This window comes from Gekko japonicus, unplaced genomic scaffold (genome assembly GCF_001447785.1).
Source record: "Gekko japonicus isolate JY-2015 unplaced genomic scaffold, Gekko_japonicus_V1.1 scaffold747, whole genome shotgun sequence".
In the NCBI taxonomy this organism is placed as follows: Eukaryota; Metazoa; Chordata; class Lepidosauria; order Squamata; family Gekkonidae; genus Gekko; species Gekko japonicus.
In genome coordinates, this window is record NW_015160231.1 from 611,824 (window position 1) to 623,615 (window position 11,792).

At 43.9% G+C, this 11,792-nt stretch overlaps 1 protein-coding gene across 1 annotated transcript in view; it reads right to left on the reverse strand.

Moving 5' to 3' along the window:
- Nucleotides 1-356: 356 nt before the first annotated feature.
- The window catches only part of LARS2 (leucyl-tRNA synthetase 2), an 85,146-nt gene continuing 73,710 nt past the window's right edge, over nt 357-11,792 (reverse strand). Inside the window, exons 20-21 of the mRNA XM_015412265.1 lie at nt 3,111-3,238; nt 357-1,443 (exon numbers count right to left, since the gene is read on the reverse strand). Coding sequence (XP_015267751.1) covers nt 1,264-1,443; nt 3,111-3,238 — 308 coding nt within the window. The 3' untranslated portion in view covers nt 357-1,263. The remainder of the gene's footprint in view (nt 1,444-3,110; nt 3,239-11,792) is intronic.

Consider the following 11,792-nt stretch of genomic DNA (forward strand, 5'->3'; position numbering starts at 1 on the left):
TGATTTATGATCTATATATAGCTTAAAGTTTCTGAACTGTAAAAAGCAAAGATCACACATTCAGTTCTGTCAATGGTCTAATAATATTGCTCACAAAAAACCATAATGAAGTCAGGAATTTTTAGCCTGTCCCAATTTAATTCCATAATATAAAGATGTCCTATGCCCAGAACAGTTGACTTATTGTATTAACCAACTGTGCCGCACTGGTCCATGGGAATTATTGTGTACACTGCGGAAGTCCATCATTGAAGCCACATAACTTGAAAACACACCTCATTTTTTATTTCCACGTTATAAAGTTCACTGACAAGATAACAGCTTTCATTCTAACCAAACATCTAGAGCTGTGTGAGAGTTACAGCAGAACAAAAGATCGAAACTGGCATGAATGGGTGCCCCTTGCCAGCACTGCAGTATTTGGACTTGATCTATTATCAGCACTTTGAAACAGGGAGCTAATAATTTAAGTCAGGTTCTTTTTATTCGTGCTCAGCAGTAATTTCCTTTCGCTTATTCAGGATGGACAGATCTGTGGGAACTAGTGAAAATGCAGCAGGCACTGAATAAGCAAGATGGTAGAAAAAATATTTTATTGGGAATTTAGGCTGGCTACTCAACAAACATGAATAGGACTGAGAACAGTGGATTTTAACCGTGGATGCAGATTCTGGAACAGTCCACTGACAGTCTTGCATTTACGTTTTTTCAGAAAGAAGTACTTTGGGAAAAAGCCCGCTTGCTTTAGTATTGCAAAACAGATTTCTGCTTGGGGACGACGACCATGATTGCTAGTTGTTTATTGTTGAGTTATATGTTATTATTCAACAAAGGATCCTTGCAACACTGACATACAACTGGTTCAACATTGATAAAAAGTCTGTTGTCTTGCAGCATTTCAAAAACGTTGTCAAAGAGATATTTGTAGAATTGCTTGTGGATTTCATACATTTGAGATCTTGTATCGTTTCCCCTCACCCATTTCTTTTACTTTTCTGTTCCCTGTAGCATCTTTATTCAAGTTGCCGAATGCTGTGAAGTAGTTTTCTTTCCTGATTAGAAGGGGTACCTCAAGTGCCATCACGGTTTTTCCTTTACATGGAGAGTGATGGGATAAGCATTCATTTTCTTAGTAACTTTTTTACTCCTCTTCATCAAGTTTGACATTAGTTTTAAACAAATGTCCTTCCTATTTTTAATCAGTCTTCTTTCAATGAATTCTAGGAGCTGTCATTAGGCAATAAGCTTTAAGAAATACATCTTTTATTCCTGGACTAGAAAGTTGATGAGGGCGGTTCGAGGAGACAAGAAGAATTTGGTAACAGTCCGTCCTTGGAGGTGTTCAGACCCCAGCTGACTCTGAATAACCAGTTTACGAACTACTTCTGCATCTCGGGCTACTTCCTGAGGTACACAAACTTTACCACAGGGTTTGTTATTGATCTGGAAAAGATAAAAGAAGGAGAGCAAAAGGAGGTATTTAAAGAGGGCCATCACTTTCATCCCCCCCCCCCGTCCACTTATTTATTTATTTTGTTCAAGTTATATTTCGCCCTCCCCGCAAATGGGGTCAGGGCGTCTAACAAAGAAGTGACAAAACCATTAAAACCAATTATAACAGTACAATAGATTATTTAAAATATTAAAAAAGAGGCAAACCAATAGATTCATTCGTATAGTTCCAGCAATACTAACTGGATGACAGAACAAAGATGGAATGGGCAGGGCAGTTTTCAGCAAGGGAGGCAACATGGTTGGGCATCCGCCGCCACAACCAAAGGCCTGCCAGAACAACTCCGTTTTACAGGCCCTGCAAAACTGTAACAAGTCATATCTGCCACCATGAAACAAAGCCGTTCATGATTACATAAGCCAAAAAAGATATTTTAAACTGCCAATCAACTGCATAAACTGCTGCTAAATTTCATTTTAGCCTTTCTTGCTCGGTTCATTGTCACTGCATGTTACCATGGGTACGGCCTCACCATTAAAACACTAATAAGCACAGTCTGCCGACATGGATACAACGGCAACTGTCCAGGAAAGCTACACGTTGTTAGCCCAGAAAGCTTGAGGAGCTGAGACAAATGTGGGGCTATGGCTCAGAATGCCAATTCACTTGTGAAGTTTTCTGACAGCAAAATTTAGAACCCACACTTTGCCTGCTTATCTTGTCTACGGCCAAGAATCGCAAGCTACGCTTAGTGTGGGGAGCCACTGTGTTGACTCTCTAGCCCTATAATACGTAAAATCACTTAACCCATGACCCAGCATCAGGCTATGCCTTTCCAAGCCCCAGCAAGTGCGATACCCAGCGATGGAGTGAAGGGGTGAACAAGAAGAAGAAGAAGAAGAGAAGAAGAGATTGGATTTATACTCCGCCCTTCACTCGGAGTCTCAGAGCGGCTTACAAACTCCTTTCCCTTCCCCTCCCCACAACAGACACCCTGTGAGGTGGGGGGGGGCTGAGAGAACTCTGACACAAACTGCTCTTTTTCAAGGACAGCTGTGCCAGAGCTTGTGGCTGACCCAAGGTCACATCAGCAGGTGCAAGTGGAGGAGTGGGGAATCAAACCCGGTTCTGCCAGATTAGAGTCCGCACACTTAACCACTACACCAAACTGGCTCTCAACAACACACGGCTCGCGGATGTCAAGAACATGAGGTGAGCTGATTGGCCATGTTGGGTGGAGGGCACGAAGATGCCATTTTCAGTGGCAGTTTTGTGTCAAGCATAATATATAGCTTTGCCCTAATGAGGGTTTTCAAGAGCTTTATGCACATTTTATTTCAAGGGAGTAGCATCACAAGTTATGGGCCAAATCAGGCAGCTCTATTTTTATGTGACCTTTTTGTTAGTATAAATATGGAAAACGCCTCTGCCACCACAAAGTATGAATTGGACCAGAGTGTCAAAATGAGGACCAGCATGTCCATGTGATACCATATGTGCTAGTACAAGAGCACACTGGCCTGATCAGCTTGCTAATCCCAGAGCCTCCCCTGGTCCCCAAGAATAGTATAAGTAAAGTCTCAAACAACTCCTTCTCCAGCTACATGACATCAGGGGCACTCAAGACACTTCACTTGCTATTCACACGCATACTTACCAGAACCAACACCTCCACTACATCTGGCTGCTGGACGTATTCCGGATCCACTGTGGGCCAGGGCTGCTGCAGCACATCCATATCCCAGCGGTGATGAGTGCAAAGCTTATTCTGAATGTGAGACAAGCCTGAAACACACAACAGTGGCGGATGGCTTGTACTTAGTTTGTTCAGTTCAAGCAAAACCGATGGTCGTTTGCTTTAGCACAGAGCTACTCTATCTACTGCCAACTGAAAAGGCCTCCGATTCTGGATCAGGGCCAAAGAGGGTGAGGACCAAGAGAAATAGTTTTCCCTTCAGTTAACTCAACTAGTCTAATGGAAAAAACCCGGGAGGTGCTGACATCAAAATCTGTCCTAAAAGCAATTTTTGAAAATAAAAAAGGGACAAGAATATTTCCTAAAGCTGACAAGTCAAACCTCACCTTGGGCTGGATCACACAAACGTGTTCTGCTAGTAGAGGTGCTTTCATCTAGCAGCAAGAGCCCTCCTCTGGCAGTATTTTGGAGGAAAGTGCTTTGACTAGTGGAACAGATCCGCAGGGTGGAACCCCATAGACTACTGTGTGCCACTACCGCCAAGTGTTACTTGAAAGTGGGCTAGTGTCAGGACCCACGGTCCCACAGCCAAACAACGGAGCACACACTTCCAAGAAAGGTTTTGCTTTATTGTCAGTACTATGGTTGCAGTAACATGGTCACTGTTAGGAATGACTAGCCAGGGACAAGCATACAATAATATAGCAGATTCAAAAGGTCCCCCCCCACACACCTGTGGGCCAATCGCCCCTGCTCCCGCGGGCGGGAAAAAGTAACCGACCCTTGGCTGAGAAACGAAACTAGTCTCATGGTTAATTATAGTGGAGATACTACATAGGTAGGAGTACAAGGTCAGAGATAACCAGGGAAAAAGCAAGAGGAAAGGAATGTGGCACCAACTCATACACAGGTCAGGCAGGCGAGCCCTAGGCCTATAAACCATATGGCAGCATAGCTGACAGCTAGGCCAGATGGGGCTTTTGCCCAAAGGGGCTTCTGATTAGCTACTGGAGATCTGGCATACTATGCAGCAAGGTTCCCTCTAAGTTGTGGAGTCTTATGAGCAAAAATTCTACTTTGCGAGCTACTGGCATTCAAGTTGTGAGCGAGCAATTTGGCTGCTGCATCAATTAGTTTGGCTCTGGGGCCCTCCTTCCTGAGCTAAGGCAAAAATGTGTGAGCCGGAGGCTAAAAAACTGTGAGCTAGCTCACACTAACTCAGCTTAGAGGGAACACTGCTTTGCAGATGTTTGTTTTGGCATGGGCTGACATCACAACACAAAGATCTTTTGCTTTGTGTGTGCAAGAAAAGGAACCCTGCTTTAGACTTTCGCTCCTTGCTCCCCACCAATCTGAGCAACCTGAAGGTCTCTTGCTCTCTTGGCCTTTCAGTTTTACCTGCTGATGCCCCCAATGCCTGGAACAACCTCCCAGAATGTATGCATCTTTCATATACTTCCCAGAACACTTACTAAAACACCTCTCTCTTCCTTCAAGTCCTTTCTCAAAACCCACCTCCTTTGGGAATCCTCGGGCACGATGGCCTTAGTCCTCACTGCCCTACCCCCACCTCCCTCCCATCCCTTTGTTGTCTCCCTTGTGCAAAGTTTTGGACTTCAAAAGGATCCTCAGGAAAAGGATCTGCCTTTCTGTAGTGCAAAGATCTATTCACCTGGATGGCATGATGCAAATGATAATGAACGGTAAATATATCTGGTCACAATGGTTTATTTGCCCTGCGAGCCTATGCAGTGTTATTCCAGCCTAAGGCCATTGAAGTCAACAGACCGGGCAACTCTACATAAAAATGCGCTCTAAGAGACTGACTTTACAAGTAAAAGCAAATGAACGCAGGCCGACAGTTATTTTCTTTTTAAAGAGAGAATGGGAAGAGAGTGACATTCCGGCCAAAGTTAGGCAGTTCTAAATTTCACTGATGTCATGCACTAAACTTCCATCCCATTGAAAAGAATCTTGACTAAGAACAGTTGGATAAAAAGCAGACACCCACAGTTTCTGCAAGCTCCACAATACTTTGGACAATCTTAACCACCTCAGAAGAGTTAAGAACCATACGTGATTATAGCTGAGCTTCTCCACAGGCATACAATGCATACGGCCACTCCTAGGGAGTAGATCTCTGTCAAAATGCACTGTCAAGAGCTAACAAAAGACTACTTTACACAACGGAAAATGCATTTAAAATATTTGCAATTCTGTAGGTAAACAAGAAGCCTCTGAATTGCTGATTCATTTTTTGTGCTGGCCTCCTTCTCCTTAGGACTCTTCCACTTGTGAGTGAGCTCACTTCTTTCCAAGTGACCACATGTACAATGGAAGGAGCGAAACATCTGACATTGTGGGCCACTCCTTGTTTTCCTGTGTAACTGGGTTTTTCAGGCAGCTGCTTCAAATCTCCACCCTTCGGAGTGAGTCAATTCAGTTACACACCAGAGATAATCACATGGTATAAGCAGTAATAAAACACAGTGGAGGACTGTTTGGGGGGAAATTTTAATACAGCAAACGAGATGTTTGTTCGAGAGACAAGCTCCTGCTCCTCTTGAGACAGTACTACAGAAAAATACGAAAAAGATGCCACCAGAGCATGGTTGGGAAGGGCAACTAACAAAGTGAAATTCCTGCTTCTTTCTTTTCCTGTCCCAATTCACACTTTTGAAATTCAAAATGGAAGTGCTTATGCACAGTAAATCCAGTAAACTGCTAAGATCAATGGCGTGTTCTCTGCTTCCAGCTTTCAGAAATATTAAAAGAGAGTCTCTCAAGAGGATGAAACCAATTAAAAATGGCTACAGGAGGAACCTATCAGTTAACATCTAGGTCAAACTTCTGTACTGAAAATATTTCTTTTAAAAGGTGGATTGGATCCTGCACATTCATTCTTCTGGCAGAGGCACTGCCTTCGGACATAATGAGCCTTCGCCCAATTCAAGCAGGGCTTTGGCACCACCACTAGCAAAACAGATCCCATGGTATCCAACTCAATAGGTATTTCTGAATTTCTTCCAGTTTTATCCTTATATACACAAGCAGAGTGTCATTTAACAAACATAGCTCAAATTTTGTGTGCCACTGTATGCACCTGCTGAGCAGGTAATTTGAGAATGTGAAGACAGACAGCAATGGCAATACACTCAGTAAGTGCTCTGCATTTTTAAACAGCAGGTTTTTTTTCTAGTTTACAGCTTGTTTCCTTTTCACCTTCCTTTAAGACCACAAAGAATATGGATGGAGTAGATTTTTCTGCAAGCAGCTCTTTGTTTCATGGAGTATGAACAAAGTGACCAAACACTGCAAAACATTTGGAGCATCAAAACAGAACAGGTGGAATTAAATTAACTGGGGTCACTCATGAAGTCTATTGTCACTTGTTTTGTTCCTTTGGGGAAAAGATGGTTAAATGTTTCGTTCTTCTTTGTCTAAGCCAGTAAAGTATTAAGCAGACTGATCAGACACACGAGGTGTCCACGTGGCTGGCTCAAGGTGTTCCAGATGCAGGGTACAGGTGATCCAAAGACTCGCTTCCATACCTCATGGCATGTGTGGGGGTGGTGGAAAGTGCCGTCAAGTCACAGCTGACTAATAGAGGCCCCTGGAGGAGTTTTCAAGGCAAGAGATGTTCAGAGGCAATTTGCCATTGCCGGCCTCTGTGTCACGACCCTGGTGTTCCTTGCAGGTCTCCCATCCAAACACTAGACTGGGCTGACTCTAGGGTTGCCAGGTCCCATCTTTTCCCCAGTGGGGGGATTTGGGGGGCGTTCCAGGAAGGGGTGGGGCCGTCCCCAACGTGAAGTTGTTCAGAATGATGTCATTGTGCTGGGGATGCAGTGCCCTGTGTGCACGCCCCCACTTTCCCCCAACGATTTAAAGGGAACCTTCCCTTTAAATGGTTGGGGGGGAAGCGGGCGCCCCCCACGCCTGCCCTGCAAACTCACGGCTTGCGGGGCAGGAGCCGGCAGCCCCCACTTGGCACCACACTTGGCAAGAGTGGACACCGCACACACCTGCCCTACAAGCTGCAAATTTGTGGCTTGCAGGGCAGGTGAGCACAGTGCCTGCTGGGGCCACGGACAACTGTTGTGGTGGGTCTTCCCCAGCTGGCCATGGATCACTAAGGAACTGCCGAATGAAACAAAGAAGTCTTCACCCGCTGGCAGAAGATGGCGACAGAAGGGACAGGCAGATCTCCCTGGGGAGAGAGTTTCGGAGTTTGGGTGCCACTACAACATTACTTGTTGGGGAACCATGTTAACAGGTCTGTGGCAAAACCAACACCAAACTAATTTCAAATAAAGGAAGCAAAGACTCCACACCTTTTACTGTAACGTGCCTTTAGGAAGACAGTTTTCACTTTTGCTTGATGGGATTTCTTGCATGAATGAAACCTCCCCAGTCATGTAAGTTTATGTGCCCGTCTGAAGATTTTTATTTTTTTTGGTATAAAGTGTCAGTACGTTGCTCAGATTCAAAGCTACAGGAAGGAAACAGATTTCCTCATCCTGTTTGCATTTACGGACTGCCAAGTTATCAGTCTGATGACCTCTGGCTACAAGTACCTCAACACACAGACACACAAATACCCACACTCGTTTTGGTGACACGTAGGCCAGAACAGGAATGACGCACAGAGGATGACCCACAGACTTCCATACTAAGGAACTGGGACACAAAAAATTCAAACACGCACTACAGTGCAGATGCGCAACACATTTGAAGATATAAAACCCTCTGAGGTAGGTTAGGTTAAGAGCGCTGGGTGACTGGCCTAAGGTCACCCAGCAAGCTTCCATAGCACAGCTGTGATTCTAACCTGGGTCTTCTGGGTCCTCATCTGCCACCCTAACCACTACACCATGCCGGCTCTCTTGAGACAGAAGAATTTCACACCATAAAATAATATCAAAAGCATCCTAAACTGTATTCAGCTACTGAGCCTTGGTTGAAGCACAATATACTCTTAACTTAAGAGTTTAGCTATTTGTGTGGGGTTACAAATATGTTTGTATTAACACTTAAATATGTGTTAAACTTAAAATGCTTTAGCAAAAGAGTCACACTGTCCCACATGCCCCCCAGAAGGTGTATTTATGTACTGCATTTTTAGCCTGCCCTTCCTCCAAGGAAGTTAGGGCAACTTAATGGTTCTCTTCATCCTCTATTTTATCTTCACAATAACCATGTGAGGTAAGATACGCCAAGAAAGAATGACTGGTCACCCACGGAGTGTCACGGTCAAATATGCATTAGAACGTGGGTCTTCCTAGCAGCAGCTGGACTGAGCACCATGCTGCCTAGCAGCTGAACTACACCACCATGCTGCCTGTAAGGAGTAGCCACCATTAAGCCTTTATATTGTTTAGGTTTATCACTTTCCTTAGGCTATATTTTTGGCAGGCCCCTGGCCCGGCCTGCAAAAAGCAACTTGCTTGTTTTAACTACACCCACCTGTGGCTTTTGGCTGTTAAGAGAGCTGTTCTTGGGAGTCTCCCTAAGTTGTTTCAACCTACCAGTGCCAAATAGCTAAGCATGTCTGGATTGGCTAATGGGTTCACAGGCTGAGGTAAGGACATCTGAAAACCTGCCTCGCCTGGGGAGTGGGAGAATGACTATTCTAGCAACAGGTAAGATGTCCCCCCACAACATGGACTGTCTGACATGGGACGGACTTTGTGAGCAAGAACCACACGACGGACCTGCCTCTGACAAGCTAGCCAGCAAGCTTTTAATGTACAGTAAGATAGCTTTTAGCCAGATGTAGTTCAGTATTATTCTTTCTCTTATTTCCCATTGCTTGGGCCTTAAGAGTGGCTCCTGCCCAGCACAAACTCTTTGTAACTTGAGTAGTTTACTAAAATTGGAGTGTTTTGCTACCTTCTAGTGTCTGGAGTTACTTACTGAGTGCATGCAGATAACCTCAGAGGAGAACCTGGGGAGCTGAAAGCCTCTGGTAAAAGGTCTAGAGCCCTTGAGGCTTCTGGCTGGTCCCGGTGGCTGCGGCTTCAGCGCCTGGAAGCAGGAGTAGGGCTCTCTAGGACCTTACACTGCCTTACTACTATTAATGAGCAAAGAAGTTTTTGGAGTTGGACCGTTACTGTTCTGTAAGTTTTCCTTCTAAGAAAGGCATTATTTAAGGTGTCTGAACAACTAAGCAGTGGGATACGAAGGAAATTCAACGTATCCAAAAGAGTTTTCATGATACCATCTCACTATCATTCAAGAACTTGAGGAATTTCTCCATTCTTTCTAGTAGGAGAAGGGACTTGCCTACCTACAAGGTCTGCTTATCGTTAATAATCAGGAAAAACATTCTTTGAGAGAGGCTGTGTGTTTGGCTTTGTTTCTTTAAAAAAATGTCTCCAGACCTATTCTAATGGGGCACCAGGTTTTTTCTGAATTGCCTAGAGATCAGTCAAGCGACACATCAATATCACTTCAAAGCAGGATAACGTATAATGTTGTTTCTCTAAACACAACTAGGAAGAAAACTGGAGGGCGGGGAGTGTTACAAGGCGATCAACCAGACTGAAGACACAACTGAACCCAGAGGAATGCAAGCTAAAAAAGTCTTGTGTGCAACACGCCTGAATCCACACTCCCCTCCCTCCCACCCCACGCTCCACTGATGTACTTGAACGTCGGGTGCACGTAGTTATGCAGCAAACCCTTCCCAGCCACAAAATACTATTAAGACAGAAACACCATTCATCTCGAGGACAGTTCAAAGAACTTAATATGAAGCTGGCTGAATGCCCACACATGCTTTCCTGTTTGCAATTTCTTTCAGCCAACAGGTTTTTGAAAATGCGCTCAGCAGAACTTCCAACTATAGAAAGGAAACGACCAGTTAAACATAACACTGACACAACAGTAAAGCTTAACCTATCTATGTTCTTACACAGAAAGATACAGATTTCTCATTGTCTTCAAAAAATGCCAAACTTCATGTTACATTGGCAGTTTCCAACAATATTTCTTGAAGTGCTTTTTTTCTTTTAAACCTAGATTGCTGGACACAGGAGAGTTTAGCACACCTGTGCTGTTCTTTGAGCTGAAATCTCACCCCTCCCCAGAACTGCAATTGCCCCAAGTGCAGAAGGATTCACCCCCCCCCCGCAGCGCCTTTTCGCTATGAAAATACTGGAGTTAACTGCAACCTGGAGGTCTTGTTTCAGTGAGGAAAGTGGTACCAGAAGGAAGAGTTAAACCTTCCTTGAATAGAGCCACAGCCCCATTCTGAATTGGACCCCATGACTGCATATTAGAATTAAAAAAGCCACACCAGGAAATCCAATCAGGGATCTCCAATGTAATCTATAGCCTGGTTCAGAGTAACTGAGATGCATGATATTCAAAGTACTAAGTCAAGAGAAGTGTAGCAGAAAAGAATTTTATTGTTAGCCCTGTTAGTTAACAAGCCAGGCAACTAAAACACAGAAAGATTAATGGACTTAATAATTTGTTCTACATAAAGCTATATTCTCATACTATTTCATTCTTTCTTTCTCCCCCCCCCCCCCCCCCGCCACACGTACGTACAAATAAAGACATTTATGGTATCCTATTTATATCCAAAAATTCCTGCCATAAAAAGCTACTCAGTTTCACTATAAAGCATGAAGAATTAAGATGCTGGTTTAAGGGATGACTTGTCCAACTCTTCTGAGGTAAAAGTTGCAGTGCGGTAGGTTCTACCACAGTATACATTTTAAATAATACAAAAGGGCTTCTCTAAATTATATAGTAAAACACAGACACAAATGGCATAATTGTAATTTAACTGAGAAATAGCAGAAAATAAGCATTTTTAAGGACATGGGAACCTTCGTGCCTCAAAGATAGTTATATCAATAGGCCCTCTGTATCCTCGCTTGTTCTACCATACACTAAATGAGGCATAAGTCCTATTATAGAACTCCATGAGATCATGTCGTTAATTAGTACAGCATAAAGCACATGAACCACCAAGCAAACAATGGCAGTAGAGGAACTGAATGCCCTAAAAGCACATCATGTATTTCTGCTGCTGAATCTAATTCAGTCTGACCCTATAAGCAGCTCCCTGGGAACTATAACTAAGTCGCTTTGACTTCTTTGGAAGAAGACCATAGAATAAGAGGGATAACTTATAAAGAATCTTTATTTATCATTTTATCGTAGTTCTCTTTTTTTAGTCTTTTGCAGTGCAATTCTAAGCAGAGTTATACCTTTCAACATCCAACAAAGTCAATGGGCTAAGAAGGATTTCTGCCTTTAATCAACTAAAAAGTCACTTCGTGATCACAATGGAGGAGTAACAGAGCTGGGCTGAATTCAGACGTGCCAACATTAAGCTGACGTCCGCATGAACCTGAACTGGTACTGAACTCAGGCCCAGATCTTGCTCCTCCCCCTTCCTTACCACATGCAGAATTTCCATTAGAAACTAGCTCAGCTGAAGCATGATGTATGAAGGGAGGTGCATGGATAAATGGAGTTAGCATATCCGCCCCAAACTGGGGGTTTAACCTGGGCTCACAGACTTGGGTTGGGCGCGGGAGGGGAACGAACTCCACTTAATCCACGCATTTGCATATTACAGGTAAATGGACCGGGGTTCTCCACTGAAGAAGGGAAAGTGTGAAG